This window comes from Poeciliopsis prolifica, unplaced genomic scaffold (genome assembly GCF_027474105.1).
Source record: "Poeciliopsis prolifica strain line A6 unplaced genomic scaffold, Auburn_PproV2 SCAFFOLD009, whole genome shotgun sequence".
In the NCBI taxonomy this organism is placed as follows: domain Eukaryota; kingdom Metazoa; phylum Chordata; class Actinopteri; order Cyprinodontiformes; family Poeciliidae; genus Poeciliopsis; species Poeciliopsis prolifica.
The window spans coordinates 7,803,798-7,820,459 of record NW_026562384.1 but is presented as its reverse complement, the minus strand read 5'-3'; the positions used below and the strand labels follow the sequence as shown (position 1 = coordinate 7,820,459).

General features: G+C 39.0%; 1 protein-coding gene across 3 annotated transcripts in view; it reads right to left on the bottom strand.

Moving 5' to 3' along the window:
• The window catches only part of nlgn3a (neuroligin 3a), a 175,446-nt gene that overhangs the window by 10,743 nt on the left and 148,041 nt on the right, over positions 1-16,662 (bottom strand). For all 3 annotated transcript variants that reach the window (XM_055034166.1, XM_055034167.1, XM_055034168.1), the window contains one exon: positions 6,918-7,707. In XM_055034166.1, coding sequence (XP_054890141.1) covers positions 6,918-7,707 — 790 coding nt within the window. The remainder of the gene's footprint in view (positions 1-6,917; positions 7,708-16,662) is intronic.

Here is a 16,662-nt window from a genome sequence, read left to right as displayed (position 1 = left end):
CTGCTTGTGAGTGAGTTGCAGCTGATGTGCAAACTTTGTTAATCCTAAAAGAAAAGTATATTTGATTGATATGTGGGATGAAAACAAAGGAAAAATGAACTTGCAGCATTGTAAATCGTAGTTCAGGCTGTTCATACACACTGTTACTGCTTTAGTTTAGTTGGCAGTTATTGTCACTAAACCAATCAATACTGCATATTTTATTCCATGTTGTGAATGTAATACATGACCAGATTTCTTTTGTGTGGGATAATGAGAGAGCGAGGGATGGTGGAGCAGAAAAGGAGACGAAGAAGAGAACTGAAAACATGACAGCGCTCTGCTCTTTAACTACCTAGCAAAGCCCTCTGCACAGTATGTGGCACAGCTCACATGGAAAGCAGAGAAAATGAGCACCAGTAGACCAATGTAAAAAAAAAAGAAGAAGATAGACCAACACATTTACAACACTAATGATATCTATTGATTGATGTCTGCTGGCTTTTTCATCAGTGGTTTCTTTCCAAAGAGTTCAGATGGTGTTTTTTTTTTTGCAGTAATTTACTTGCACTTGTGTTTGAAAAGCAAAAAACAGAAAAAAAAAAATAAGACACATTCCTCAGGAAAAGTTTCCCAATCAATAAAGTAAGCCCAACTGTGTGCTTCTGTACGAAAACAAAAAATACTCTGGACAGGACAAGCAACTTGAAGCCGAATAAATCCACCTAACCCTCAGGAAAGGACAGTCTAACAGTTTAAACGTTTACGTGCCCTCACTAAGAAGATTTGACAGTGTGCACTCTATGTGTGCTTTTATGCTTCACTGACACAGAGGGGGGAAAAAGGCACGGGGAAGGGATTTGCCCTGTAAAAATGACACATGAAAGCCAGGGACAGGAAGAGCTTTGGGGGGCGGGAGATTCGCTGCTATGATACACTCTGTTGACATGCAGCCCAAATGTCTCAACATCGTGTTGCACATGTTCCTACAGCTGATTTAGAGGCAGGGACAGGAAGTACAATCTGGGTCAGTTCACTGCAAACATCTGGAAGGGCAGAAAGAGATACTTTACAGATAAAGGCAAGATGGTTGCTGGGCCAGGCGAAGAAGCCAAGGGGAATTCAGCTGGGTCTTAATTAAAAATATGTCCTCCAGAGCCAAATTGGGTTGGGTCGTGTTGGAGCAGAGATCTATATTCCTCAGTGCGATCTAAATGAGGAGGATCAACTTCAAAATGTTAGGAAAAAGTCTAACGCCCCACTGTAAGAGTGGAAGGTAGAGTCCAGTCCATTAGATTTGGGAATATTAAAGCAGAGGGTTTTTAATACTGGCATCTAATCCTAGACATTTTGCCATCTGAGTGCCTAATTGTGGTTTGCATTTTTTCTCTTTGTCTGGAATGATGCCAAGATGACACATCGCGGGTTACATCCGTGCCGTAACATACTTGGGACTGAGTCTAAATATGTGAGCTTGTCTTGCTTTCTTCCAAAAAAATCCATACGAATAAAATTAGGTTTATAGTTAAAAAATAAGTAATGATAGGACTCACTGAAGAATAGTGGATGTCTGAAATGTCTTAAAGCTGGATAATGTTTTTCTGAAAGAAGCAGTTTTAACCGAATGACATTAGCTGGATGGGCAGTAGCCTCACTATCGCCCTGCACTGTCTTCCGCTAATTGGAGATTGGTGGCTGAGATAACAGCTTCAGGAGTTAAATCCGGACATCCCCCTTAGAGACATTCTCATGGCCCCATGACCTGAAAAACCTCCAAAGACAGGCGCCCAGGAGACAACCTGACCCAATTTAACCAAAATCACCTGATCTGACTCTTTTCAATGACAGGGAATAGCATCTCTAGTTTAATAACTCTTTATCCTGCCTCAAAGTCTGAGCTCAGCACCCGGTGGAGATAACTCATTTCAGCTGCTTGTGTCCACAACCTCATTCTTTTGGGATTGATCCAAATCTCAAGAGCGTAGGTGAGGGTCAAAATGCAGATGAAGCAGTAAGGCGAAACTCTGGCACGCTGACATTACTGCAGGTGACCCGATTCACATTCTGCTAGATGAGAGCCATGGCAGCAGTTTTAGAGGAGCTTTCTCTCATTCTTACTACTTTGCACTCGGCTGTTAACCGCTCCGATGCAAGCTGATGGTTATGGCTTAAAAACACCCACAGAACCACATTATCTGCGCACCTCGTCAAAGCAAAGACGAGACCCAGAGGTTCTCAATCAAGTGGCTGACTCACTCTGAACTTCGCTTGGGCAACAAAACTGGATTAAGCCCAGGACTGAACATCATCCTCAATCTGGCCCAGGCAGCAATTTATTATCCGCATCTTATGACTATAGGTTGAGGTTCAATGGAGTGGTAAACCAATAGCTTAGTTTTATTGTGTGGTTCTTCCTGCAGCACAATAAATGCAGGCAGTTCACGCATCAATACATACAAGGCTCCAATCAACTTATCCATCTCCCGCTCCACCCTAGCATCACTTGTAAACAAGACACTATGGTACATGACCTTTGACCCCAGACCTGGAGTAAGCAGTCCAGCTTTCTTTAATTGAAGACCGTGGTCCTGCTCCTCTGGGTCAGCAAGCTCGAAGTTTAAAAATACCATTTCAAAAGAACATCAATTATGCATTAAATTTGTATCTCTGAAGACGTATGCGATGTGAAATGATGACTGCCAGGCAGTTTTTGATTTGATGGACCTTAGTCAAATACAAGTGCAGAAGAAAAAGCAGCCAGTATCGGTCCATATCAACACAAGTCCTTGCAGCTCCAGCTTCCTGCTGCAAGATGACTGAATGTAAATGCCTTCTAATTGGACAGCAGACAATATAGAGACAGATAAAACACAGAACAAGATTTCAGTTAGCATCCCATTCTGGATGGGATCAATACCTATCTGGTAACAGGGATTGTCAAATTAAATTTAAGTTGTTAGAAATGATTACTAGTAGTCAGATGAAATGGCTTGGCTCTGTGATGGGTGGGGGTGAAATTAGGCAGGGTGGGGAGTGAGTCACCCGAGGCATGAGCGATCGACGAGACTAAAGCTGAAGGGATCAATACAGCACAGAGCTTTGATATTCCTTCATGATAGGTCTTTGTGTTTTTTGGGGGCTACAGCACACTAGAGCAAAGATAAAAACCTATTCCAAACACACACATATATATCCAGTCACACACACATACAATATAAACCGAGGTGTACAGAAGGCCACTGACTATTCAGGCAAACTCAACCAAAGCACTCAGCCAAGCACGTAGAGCAAAACACAGACTCAGCAGGAACTTTTAATCTTCTTCAGCTTCAATATGTCTCAAGTCTTCAGACTGAGACCCAGGACGTCTGGTAAAATCACCTCTGAATGACCCTCCCCACCCTCTCTCTGTTAAAAATAAAAAAAAATCTATTTAGAATTGCGTTTCCCCAGCTGCCTCTTTTATTCAGCAATGACAATTTTGTAAAATAGCTGAGATACGATTTCTATCTGTTACTTTCTATTAATGGCTGAAGAAGTTTGTAATTGTGTCATCACTGGTTTTACTAATGTCTTGGAGCAGCTGCCAGAATGCAGCAATTTGTGGCAAATTGTTAGCACTGTTTGAAGAAAGTCACCCAATCCCTGTCCAGCCTAATGAGAAAATCATTTCTCTGTTAGTCATTTGCCATTTTAAGCTTTTGTTGTTAACTTAACCTCCCATCTTGGGGCCCTTAGTGATTATTTAGTCCTCATGATTTGATTATGAGGTTTTTGGTGAATCTCGATACCAAAAATAAACAGGTTTTGTAAAATAACGCAATTTAACATCATAACTGTTACTGCTGCCAATTAAAATATTTCAATGAGCGGCAAGCAACAGGCAAGCAAACAACTCAGCTACTGACCTCCAGTAACAGTCTACTCTTTTTTTTAATTTTATGTTGTCAACATAAATAAAACAGATGTTAATGAGATGCTTTATCTTGTTTCCTACATTTCATAAAACAGCAATTAAAGCCCTAAAAGAGGGTTAGTTGTGCACAATTGTTAGCCATTGTCTATTCTGTATCCTTTCTCTAGAAAATGCTTAAAAGTCGCAAAAGCTTTTGAATCAATTAATAAAGAAAAAAAACAGGCCAAAGTTATTTTTGAGATTCTCAAACTGGATCTTATTTATCAGTTTTCTTCCAAAATACAACAATTACAGAACAATTAAAGATGCTGATTTTATCCAGAATCAAATTTTCATCTCCCTGGGTATAATTCATCAGTATATACATATTTTTCAATTAAACCCACACTGAGCAAGAACAGCATGACTTACAGGTACGGAATAACTTCATTATAATTACATGGGAAAATAAGAGCTGCATTATGAGTTAAAGGGCTCAGATTACTCCCATTAAAATCTTAAAATAAGATGCTAATGTTGCTTCTAGGGAAAATATTTTTCTACTTTGCTTTTGTTTGCATAATCTGTTATTAACATTATTCGTCAATTATCAAACTATTATCAAACTCGGAATGACAGCGATTTTCATCGGATCTGCTCCACATAAAATGTTTCCTGAATGTCGTTTTTATATACTTGGATATCTAAAAAAATAAGTACATATAAAATATAATAGTCAGAGCTAATAAAATGTAGAATGACAAAATTAGCCTTACTGATAAATATGAGTGCAATGGTAAATGCATTTGCACGAAAGATTTGTTGTACGGGTCTTTGGGTTTGGGCAAATGCTTGTACTGAATATTTCATAAGACACATTGACATGCAAAAACACTGATGTGCAGAACCAAACAATCCACAAGCAGCTTAGAAGAGGCTGCTAATTAAGGAAAACTAGAGCACAAAGAGTAGAGACAAAAAAAAAAAACACCATCTAAAAGTACACTTCGGTTAGGATATAGGAAGTAACATTTTGACCTCCACCAGATAGATACATATTCATTCTGCATATCTCTAGAAATTGTCTGAAAAACATTATTGTGGAAAATGCTTTTTTTTGTGAAGCTATAGACCGTAACCTATTAGCATCCAGTGCAAATAAGTTACCATCCATTTCCATTGGATGGTAACCTATTAAAGAAATCAAAAATTATATACACAAGTAATCAAGTCAGGAGGCAATGCACCACTAATGTTTGTTTGTGTTTATGCTCTTGCATGTGTTACTCTCTTTTATCCAAAGCCACGTACAAATGAGGATTTAAAAATGCAATGAACATTAAAGGTGAACTACTTAGAATGAAACCCACTAGTCAGGTTCTATCAGAGATGACAGCATAGAAATAGAGTGGAGGCATAGAAGAAAATTTACGGGGCAGGGTAGATGCTATGTAGGATGCTCTTCCCATGTGAAACTTCCACTGAAATGTAAGGAAGTAAAGCAGCATACTAAAACTATTGTAGCAGTTTATTAAACTTTTGTTTTATTTAGGTATTTTTACATTACCTAACTTTTCTTTTAGGCATTTACACTGAAGGGAAATACTTATCCGTTTTTATGTCAGTAAGTGTCCAAGACAGGAAGATCATTGGTAGCGCACAGACTTCTACCTCTATTTCCTGTGTAAATATAAATAACCACCTAAATAGCATTTTCTTTAAGTGCTGTGGCATTTTTGAGACTGGTGATGTTTTAAGATGATACAAGTCCTCTTTTTGCTTGAACTCTGTTCAATTACCCATGAGCTTCGGCTTCTCGGACAAACCAGCCTTAATATATATTTATATACTGAATATGTTTGTAGAGTTTTATACCACTACTGATATTATAACCATTTAACATAATCTCACTTCAAAAATGAAAGACAGATGGACTGAACAAAGCTTTGGCATTTCTCAACAGATCTCAGGTATATTCATGGTGTTTGTGTTACACACTAAGTAGAAGTCATATTGAATTAAGTATTGACATTCGTTTGAGTATATCTACCAGCAACTCCTGAAGGAGGTCTGTTAATGGCTTAAATATGTGTGGCTTTGATACCAATGTTCTGGAAAACCACAAAAATTAACCACTGTTTGCTTTTAAAAATCTGTACTCTGAAGTATATGACATTCCTTAATTTGGTAATGTTATTCAAATCCTCTTATAGCAGCTGACTTGTGTCACTGTTGTGTTGTCTGCTGTCTTACTGTAATATCTCACCTCCCACAAGACTTCAAGGTGTCTGTTTTTCTGCAGGGAGCTTCAGTAGAAATCTTTTCCATAATGTTGTGAGACACTTACAGTAAAATATGTGCCTGTCATATTCAAACAAAAGTGGTTTGCTGTGAAGCACAGTCCTTTGTTACCACACTGCAGCTGTTTAGCAGATGTTACTGTATGTTTATTAAATGAATGACATACTTTTTATCATCTTACAAATGTTTCAATCTACTTTTTTTAAAAATATAGATATTTTTCAATAATGTATCACTGTCACAAGGATTCATCTGTTAATGTAAAAGAGAAAGTTTTGCATCATGGCAGTCTGCATCTGTTGCTGAAAAAGCTCCTATAATTGGTTAGCAACTGACTTGAGAAGAATGAGAAGAAAAGTAAAACATTTTTATGAATTTGGACAACCGTGACCTCTGCAACACAGTGTCCAAAGAGTCAAGTTTCTCTCCTACAACAAGAATGGTCTTGTTGATCTTGATAACCCTCAGGCTGCTACCCCAGGTGACAACAGCAAACATTATGGCACGAGCCACCACAGATTCATAGAACATCATCAGCAATTTTTGCTTGGATAGCTACGTTATGCTATCCAAGCTAGATGCTAATATCAAATGCTAATTGTTATAATTCAACACATCTAGCCAATCACTTTCTATACTACCTGCCTTTATGGGGAATGACCCAGAAGCCTATATGCAAAAAGCAAAGTCAGTAATCTGATGTAAATTTGTAAAAAAATTAAAAAAAATTAAAAAAACTTACCCAGTTTTGGCGAAGTTGGTCCAGTAGGTCATCACGACAGCACTGAGCATGACATCATTCTTGGAGAAGTTACAGGGAAAAAGATCGGTGGGACCAATCATAGGAATTCCAAAGACATACGGCACTTCATCCCCGTGGGCCGCATCTGACCACGCAGGCTTCATGAGACTCTGGCAATGGTGGTAGAAGGCGTAGAAATAGGTGGGTGAGCCATAGCGAGCGTGGAGATCAGCAGTCACCACTGACGGCTCCACCCATTGGTGGTCGGTGAAGAGAGCCACCAGTGTCTTTCGCCTAGTCTCTGGATTGTCTCTGTCTGCCCAGTCCGTGTACATGAACTTAATGGTCTCCCTCAGTGTGTCCTTTCCGTCAGGGTATCCGTACAAACTGTCCACAAAATCTGACACAGAGAAGTCAAAGTCATTTCCAGACACACCGTCCTCTGAATCCACCACATTCTCCACAAACCGCAGGCCTTCGCCCTGATTCACCCCCAGCATGATGTCATAGTTGAGAAACTCGCCCTGCTCCATTAGAATCTCAGGGTCATCTGGAATAACATCCCCATCAATGACAGGTCCAAAGGCCACGTGGTACCTCGCAGATTGGATGTCCTGCTCCACCAGCTCCCTGGAAGTCTTCTTTCGTAGACAGTCCACCATGTCTGATGTGTCGAGGACGTTGCAGCCCACCTTCTCTGCCAGGAGACGGGTGTACTTGACCGGCTGGTAGTTCACTGCCCAGCTGGAAAGTGCTGACCCACTCTGAATGATAGCTCTGTGGAACAGACCTGGACAAGGACACAGACAGAAGAGATAGGAGGATGTTTAATGTGTCATTATTAAGGATGATGATTCAGTTATGCACTGTATTACATGAGAGTTGTTAATTTTGTTGCTGCCATGATCAAAAGCGGGCTGTCAGCCACACAGCAGATAAGAATAACAAAGGCCAGACAGAGCAAGTCCTTGTTGCCACACAGAACAATAATGGAATCATTGTTGTAATAATAAATGTGCAGATGGCCTGGTCTCACAGACAGAAGGAAGATACAGCAATCTGTCTGTCCTGCTCTCTTCCTCCTTTCATTGTTGCATGCTCTTTTGGAAATGCTAGCAAACGCTGCTAGTGCTAATGGATGCATTTATCACCGTGGAATGATTCAGTTCATGTTTGACCAGTCTATACATCACTGCATGTTGAAATTGTTCTTTGTGTTTTCAGAAAAAATAATATGTGAGTTATAAACCTAAAATTGTGTTTTAATGAATCTCTGTTAAGCGCAGAATAATGTAAGAAAGATCTGATCTGTCTAAATATGTGAAATTCTGAGCTAGTGTCCTGTGCAGTCTATATTTAAAAAAAAAAAAAAAAAAAGAAAACAGCTCCTTGCACACTCTCCAGAGCCACAATATTGCCTTAGTATACTTAATGTTTACATGCAAATAAGCGACATATACTATATTCACTATGCGACTGACAGGAAGGCTTTTTCTTTTTTTTCTTTTTGCCTTGTTTCCCCTGCCATCTTACGCAGACACCAATGTTGGAAAAATCAAAAATGCATTGTGTGAATTCCCAGTTTTAAGGCAACTCTGGAGCACCCACACTGCTTATGTATAGACTACAGTCAACAAGATTTAGGCTGTTGTTCAAAACTTTTCACGTTCTGATTGGCAATTATATGGTGGGGTGTTAATATGATAACATCATCATACTGTATATCGCAGAATGCAAAAGTGGCAATGCTATCAACTTGTTTATTTACCTTCATTAAAAACTCTGCTGTGCAACCTGTTTTTTATAGCCTAATCACATTACCATAAAAGTGTCTTTAATGATGTAATTTTTAAGAACAGGAACACACTTGTAATTTTCTTATTCATCAAAAGTGTAAGGGCTTTTTACAGAAAATGTTCAACTTTAGAGTAAAGCGTTTTCTGTCTTCAGTATAAAAATCTGTTAAAACAAAACAAAGCACGTTGGACGTGCTTTGTTTCTGGCAGAGAGCGAGAAATCGATTTCATGAATTTTGAGGCTTGCTAATTTTACCTTCATCTACTCTGACCAATGCATCTTAACTGAAAACTCTCACTTTCTTGTAAACATGCAAACTAACAACCTATTTGTTGTTTCAATAGCAAAAGGTCAAATAAAGGTTAGTAACAAATGCTTCACTGTTTTGATGCAAATAATACTTCAAAGATTTTTTACATATTGCACTGATTTTAAAAGTACTGGCCAAATAAGGAGTCAGTCAAGGCCATGTTTTTCTTTTATTGTCAGTGTTCATTACTTGTATTTTATTAAGGTTTACATAGTGTCCAACAGGCAGAAGATAATATGTGAACTACACCCCGCACTCAAACCTAATACGTGGTTGAATATAAAAACAAGATTTAAAACACAAAATATAATTTTTTTTGGTAATCTGTCACATTTTAAACCATAACACTGTAGTATAATTTGTTCCAAGGTTAAATAGATTAAAGATGAGATATTAGCCTCCATTCTGTTTTTAAACATATTTCTACATTTCCACAGCATGACATCGGAGACTTAATTTATTGTTTTTGGATAATGATAAATGGGGAGTGAAAAAGTTGCCTGCTAGCTGGCAAGAAGTGCAACTTAATCAAATGCAATGGACATTTACTGATTCAACGCATAATCCAGACTGACAAAACAGAACATTCTTTTTTCAACAAGAACAACATAATTTAAGTTTATTATGCATGATTGTTTTTCTTTTATTTTTATTTCAAATATTGTTAAAGAAAAAGTTTTGTTATATTATTCAAACTTGTTTTACAGGTCCTATTGCCCTTCTTTGTCCACATGCATAGCACAAATGAAGATTTAAACAGTATTGTTATGTCGTAAGCTACAGGGAGAGCCCAGTTGGACAAAAACCTACTTGGGGACCGTTTGCTCAAATGATGGTTTGGGTTTTTCCTTGCAATGACAATGCATTTTTCAGGGTAGCATAAATTGGATGAACCTCACTGGAACTGAAGACAGAGTCTACATTTTGAGGTCATAACACACAAACACACACACGCACGCAATCCCGCTCAAGCACATCCCCAGAGTGGCTCTGCTCCCGATACACTTTACATTACTTTTTTATTTTATGTTTTTAACCTGAAAGATTTTAAATTCTGCAGAACCTGGTGGGTGGATGTCTATAAATAAACTGACTCCTACTCACTACACTTGCAGTAGGAACTGAACTGCACCTTTTCATCTGCTTATGCAGACTGCTGGCACACAATGAAAAGCCAAACTGAACAGAAAGCTATGTTCTATTGGTTGTATGTGGCAGAAATAGATGCATGTTGAACTACAAAGAACTTGTATTATGTGACTCTACATGTTGGTTTTGTGCTCCTGAGTGGGTGGAGTTTTGTAGAGGTTTGAGAAAAATCAAAATCTCTAAAATCTATAGTTCAATACAGTCCTCTTGTGGAAAATTACAGTGCCTTGAACAAGGGCTCACACTGCTTCACATTTTGTTGGACTACAATCACAAATCTCAAGGTATTTCAGCTGAGTTTTATGCAATTAACAACGTCAAACATAATTGTTAAATGGGAGAAAAATGAAATCAATTCTTTTTACAATTTCTTATCTTATTCTCCCCAATTAAATCCCAGTGCAACCAGCAGCCTTTAGAAAACTCCTAATAGAGTTTGTCTGTGTGTCATTTAATCTCAGTTTAAATGCAGATGTTCTGCGAAGGCCTTGAAGGTTTGCTGGAGAACATCAGGGGACTGTATCATGAATACCACGAAACACAGAAGGAGTTTTGTATATAATCTTGAAAATGTGTGCTTTAGTGTTCAGACTGGATGCATTCATATATCTGGCAACTTGAATTCCACTCAGATCTTTCTTCTTGATATGCTTAATCGGATTATTAAGCATGATTTTAATGACTTCAAACAGAATTAAACAAGCCATGAAAAAACACTCCATTCGTAAAACAAATGAAAATATTTGATTAGGTGGCGAACAATTAGCATTCGAACATGCCGGTGAGTTTTCTCTGTTTGTGATATTTCACCCTCAGTGTGGGTGGGTATGTTGAGATCTTTGTGTTTAGGAGGTAAACAGCTGATTTAAGTGCCCAATACATCACTTTGGTAGACCTAATCAGAGGCGGCTGGGGGCTTATTTCAACTAGGCGAAGACAAAGTGTTTATTTACATATCTATTTACAGATATTTGCTTACAAAGAGTAAGAAGGATTATTGTGTCTGAGTTAGCAAAGTGCACAGTGAGTATGCTCGTGTGTTTTTCAAGACATATTTTTAGGTTAGAATATGACTTCATAAAATATGACTACAGGTCCATGAGTACACATAATATTTTTTTACCGATCCCCAAAGTGAAAGATTATTAGATTTCTGCATCATGTGTTTCTTTCTTTACGGATGAGACCATTAACCTTCTGTGTCCTGCCCCGAAAGTGCCCTTCAAGCTGTCCTGTGGTTGTGCATCTCAGCAGGATGGCGGCCCTGTACCACGTCCCAGAGAGCGGAAGCAGATGTCGGGGGTTTCACCCACTTGAAAGCATTAGAGGGGCCGACCTAAGATGAAAGATGGACGCTCAGAGGCAGCGCAGGGGGGAGCTGGGGGTTTTAATCCTGCCATTCCTCCCATTCCTTCCCCTCTCCCCTCCCTCTCTCCTCCCTGGGCTCTTTACTGGTATTGCCTCTCTTTGCGTTTCAACTCATATTGCGAGGGGATTGGTGGGGGGAAAACACAGGCAGTCATAGATTCGGGAAGCCAGTCCTGAATCCAAATGTCTGCGAGCGATGCCACAACTACTTCCAGACAGTCTTTGATCAGAAGTTGCTGTAGGAAAACCGCTTCCCGCTGAGAAGTTCCTGTTCCTGCGATTGCCAAGGCGATTTGAGAGACATACGAACATATCAAATATGTTTTGCTGTAACGTGAAGAGAGATGCTTCCGTGCGACTTGGCCCATCTCACACCCAAAACCACCAGATGGTCGGTTGAAGGAGGAAGCTGCAGCCAGGGTGACACCGTTAGATTTATATCCGCTCCGGCTGATGAAAGGCCAGGAGAGTGGCTGGGCTTTTACTATTGTTTGTCAAGAAACATATAAATCCAGCACACATGAGCTGTCAGTGGACCAATAAATATGTATTAGAACGGTGTGTGATGAGCCCCACGGTGATAGGAAGCTCACTGGGGAAGGTCAGAGAGAGAGTGGGGGGAGAGCGCAGGCTTTAACACCCACTGAGGGAATCCACTAATTATCCACACAGGGAGGTGAGCGCGCACACGTGCACGTGCTCCGACTTTGATTGATGAGCCACGCTGAGATGAGGCGTCGGCTGACGGACGGTAGGCGTCACCATGATGAGGGTTAACTATTTGTGACGTTGTTTTGTCTCCCTCTGACACCGAGGTAGTAAATGATTTCTCACTCAATATCCAAATGAATTAAGCCGATAAGGCAGGAAGCAAAAACAATCAGCATGCGTGTCACATTCATTTTCTTTTCTTTTCTTTTTTTTTTTGGGTAAAAGCAACAGATAGCCTTATCGCAATCTGCCTGTGTTTGACATGCGAGTGCCTGACACCGAAACTGTGAGCAGATCCATCAAACCGCAGTGTCGCAGGCAGATTGAGGTCACGCTGAATTATGACTACAGCTCCGAGGTAATCACTCATTGGGGCTTCAGCTTAAATGCTGCTGTGGTTGCCCTGCAGCCGCCTCTGTGCTGCGGTTTGCTGACCTCGACCGTTCTGCCCCCGTGCTGGACACCTGTTAAATGAAAGTTTCGAGGCTCGGATTGGAGGAGGCAATTCACAGATGAAAGCTGAGGAGGAAAAATAAAAAGAATGGCTTGACCTTCTGGAGGAATGATCACTGCGCTAGCTAAAGTGCAGATGTTCATCCAGAGGTTCAAAAATGTGATTAGATCTTGTTCTGACAACAACAATATGGACTAAGTGGTGATACTAATGAGCTGGCAATGTTGCATCAAAGGAGAGGGAATAACAGGATGTGGCAACCACTATGCAAAGGTTCGTTCTGTGCTAATGGACAAGGATGCTGCCTGTTTACATTATAAATGATTGTCCATTTTAATCTGTGACAGCTGGTGATGCATTAAGCTGTATGCTTTATTATTCTGTCTTGGTGATACACCTGACTCTAAAATGCAACCTGTAAAACAACTTGTAATGAAGAATAATACAATTGCATAATTGTGATACTGGCTAGATCAATGTGAAATGTTGGGTAAGTAATTGTATTTACATGTCGGGGACATGGGGAAAAAAAAAATACTTGTGCGTTACCCAGCAAAACTTTTGCGTTCCCTTGCAATATGCTTACTGCAGTATTTACTGGTCTATTTTGTATACAGTCAATTTAAAATGTCAAATAAATACACATTTAAAGAGCCTCAGTGTTTATTCTTAACTCTTTGTTGCAAAAACCTGATTGAAAATCGATTTATTCACTGCATGTTTATGTCCGTTTGCGAAAGGCTTAGATGGAAACGACCCATTAGATCATTCAGACTACCAACACAAACTAACTTAATCAGAAATAGTCTAAATAGATTGAATGAACTTTTTCTCGATTGTGGAAAGTTTCTGTTTAGGTTTGCACTGCATTTCTATCGGAAAGAAAAATATATAAAACTTCAGATATTTCCTAGCAAAAAAGTTACAATTTTGACAGGCATAAGACAGACTTGTTTGGAAATACAAATTTAGTTTGTTTGTTAACATGTCATTCATTTTTTCATTTTTATTTGGCTATTCTGTTGTTCATTTTTATTGAATAGTAAAGAAATCAACACACACACACACATGCTTCTGGTGAAATCAACATTTAGAGCTCTTTGACATATTTCCATTTTCAATTTTCATGTTTTTCTCCCTCTTCACTTTTAATCATATTAACCATGTTTTCATCAACCTTTATATGCATATTTTGAAGTATTGTATTAGAATTTGTGATGAAAACATCAAAATAATAATAATTTACAACAACAAAAATTTTACACTCCCTTGAGGTCATTTTTAGATTTTCTTAAATTGAGCTATTGTGCCAAAAGGGAACTGTTTGCCATGTAAGTTACGACATAGCAAAAACTTTCTGATCCACTCTTGGGTCTGTGCCTTAATTTAGTCCAAGTCTCCAAGTACTGCTACCCTGCGGTGACTGGCGAGAGGCACCGGAGGCTGAGATGGGACTGGTGAAACAATTCCATCAACTGGTGAAGTGAAATTTTCTAAGTTCAAACCTCAGGCACGAATGGGAGAACTATCCATTTTTTTTACCTGTCTGTACTGGTTTGTAACTTATTCAACTTGTTTATTACTGGAATGTGCAATGTCAACCTCTGATGAAATTACCCTCTCCATAGTCTAGTTTATTCATTCCAAACCAGTAGATGAAAACTTCACTTACTTCACATTTTCCTTCTTTTTATTTTGTGCAACATTTCAAACGTTCGCTTAAAATTTGCTAAAACAATTGGATGGAGTTCTGGAGCCTTGTATAGATTAAGAGGATATAAAAATGAATGGATAATATCAGTGATACGTTTAAAACTTAACTAGAAATAGCAAGCTCTTCAACAAGTGACAAGAAGGGTGAATAGAAAACAACAAAGTTACTGTGTTTTTTTGTTTGTTTTTTGCTTGTAAACTTTCAATCTCTGTCTTGTTGGATTTTTCCAAACCTCAAGAGTTAAGTTTAGGATGTGAGTATCAGTACACAGAGTCTGCTGTTTTTCATAATGCCACCATGAAATGTCTTGTGTTGTCTGAGATCTCATCAACTAAAATACACACAAAGAAAATTAAGCTTTTTAAAAGACATTATTTTATGAGATCCTACTGAGGAAGTCCATACTTCATTACCCAGCTGTGTTTTGTTGCCGATGGACATTTCTTGATGAAACAAAACTCACCATGCATTTGTAACTTAAAAGACATAAAAAAGAGAAATAACGCCGCGACAAGAACATGTATTTTTCAGCCTTTTAATGTTGTACGCCTACATTTGTACTGTGCTTTTCCCCCCTTTCTGATAATCTTTTCCTCAGCTCTGCTTTTTGTGGTGACTATCAAATCCTCACTGACTCCTTTCCAAAGGGAGGCCACACTGAGTCCCTCCCTGCTGATTATTAGACATAAGCCTGCGTTCAGCGGAGCTTGAATCCTCTGAGCCATCTTACCACCACCATCTCTTCGCTGCAAGCAAATCTCCGCAGACCTGTGGACTATACACAGAGCCCCTCTGTGGAAAACATTTCTCTCGAACTGGGCTAGTGCTCAGTTGAGCACACTCAATAAATGTTACCATATTTTACTCAAGTTCTTTCTGAGCAACTTTCCTCCTTAGCTCTCATATCCTGACAGGAATGAAAACTGTCACAGTTTCTGCTGCCATTCGAGAGATGCTCCAGCTTCTTTAACCCCCGTGTGAAAGATTTGTGGCCATCCAGGACATAAATAATTATGAAATGCTCCTTATTGTATATTCTTGCCCCCCTTTTGAAATCTCATAGCACAGGGTTAAAACTGCTGTCTCCATGGCTACCGCCTACAGGCTGAATCCACTTAAACACAAGTGCCTCTGGTCTGATCATGCATTAGGCTGCGGGTAATTTCACACTGGTCTGGCAGTCTGTAACAACACCTACATTGTTTTTCGCTTCCATTAAAATTTCCACCAAACACTGAGCTTGTCAGCTTCAAAGTGATGCTGATGAAATCATGGAGAAAAAAGCAAGCTGCACACTTCTTTGTGGGTGTCATTGTAAATACTCCTCAATCTCCTAAGATTTAAGGAGAAATAGTGGCAGTACCCACGTAGTCATACCCTGTGAACTCTCTGCTTTTCTCATGTCAGAATCACAAACTTCAATATATATATTTTATGAAGACTGTCGGCAATATTCCAGCAAAACGTATCGTTTTATTGTGAAGTGAAAGTAAACTAATCCATGCAACTAATTGCTGCCAGAAGGCAGCCAGGTTTAATTTAGTCTCATAATGTAAACACAGCTATTCTAGTGATCAAAAGCATCATTAGTGCCAAGGAACGTAGTGAATACAAATTAGAGATAAAACTATGTTTAAAGTACTTTTAGGTATAAGACAATACCTAAAAGTTGAACATTTCTGATTAATCTATCCACGGGAAAACTAAAGTGCAACTATGCGACTACAAACCTTCCCAGATGTATCTTCACATATAGGCATTAATCAGAGAAGCAACTAAAATAGGCCCATGATAATGTGATAATGTTGCAGAAGTGGCAGAAATCCTGGCTCAGGAGGAATCATCTGTCAAAAAGACAAATATTTGCAGTTCACAAATCTGGCCCTTACAGAGGACAGACATTGTCTCAATACATGTAAAGGGCATAGTAGAAGATGTATCACTCCGCCATATGTATATATGGTGGAGGTTTACATGACAACAACCCTAAAAGATTTAGTCAGAGCTACAATTCAATGCTTTAGTTGGAAAAAGCATTGGATTGCTTTGACTTGAAAGATGATTCGAGGCCTTGATCTGTTACAAAACATGGAAAATTGGTATGAATAATTTTGCGAGGCATTGTAAGGTCAAACGCACCAGAGGCCTAAATGTTCCTGAGCATTCACTGAACAAACAGTAATACCTATTTGTTTAGATTTTTGCTTAGATAAAAGTCATGTGCTATTTTATTCTGATATTA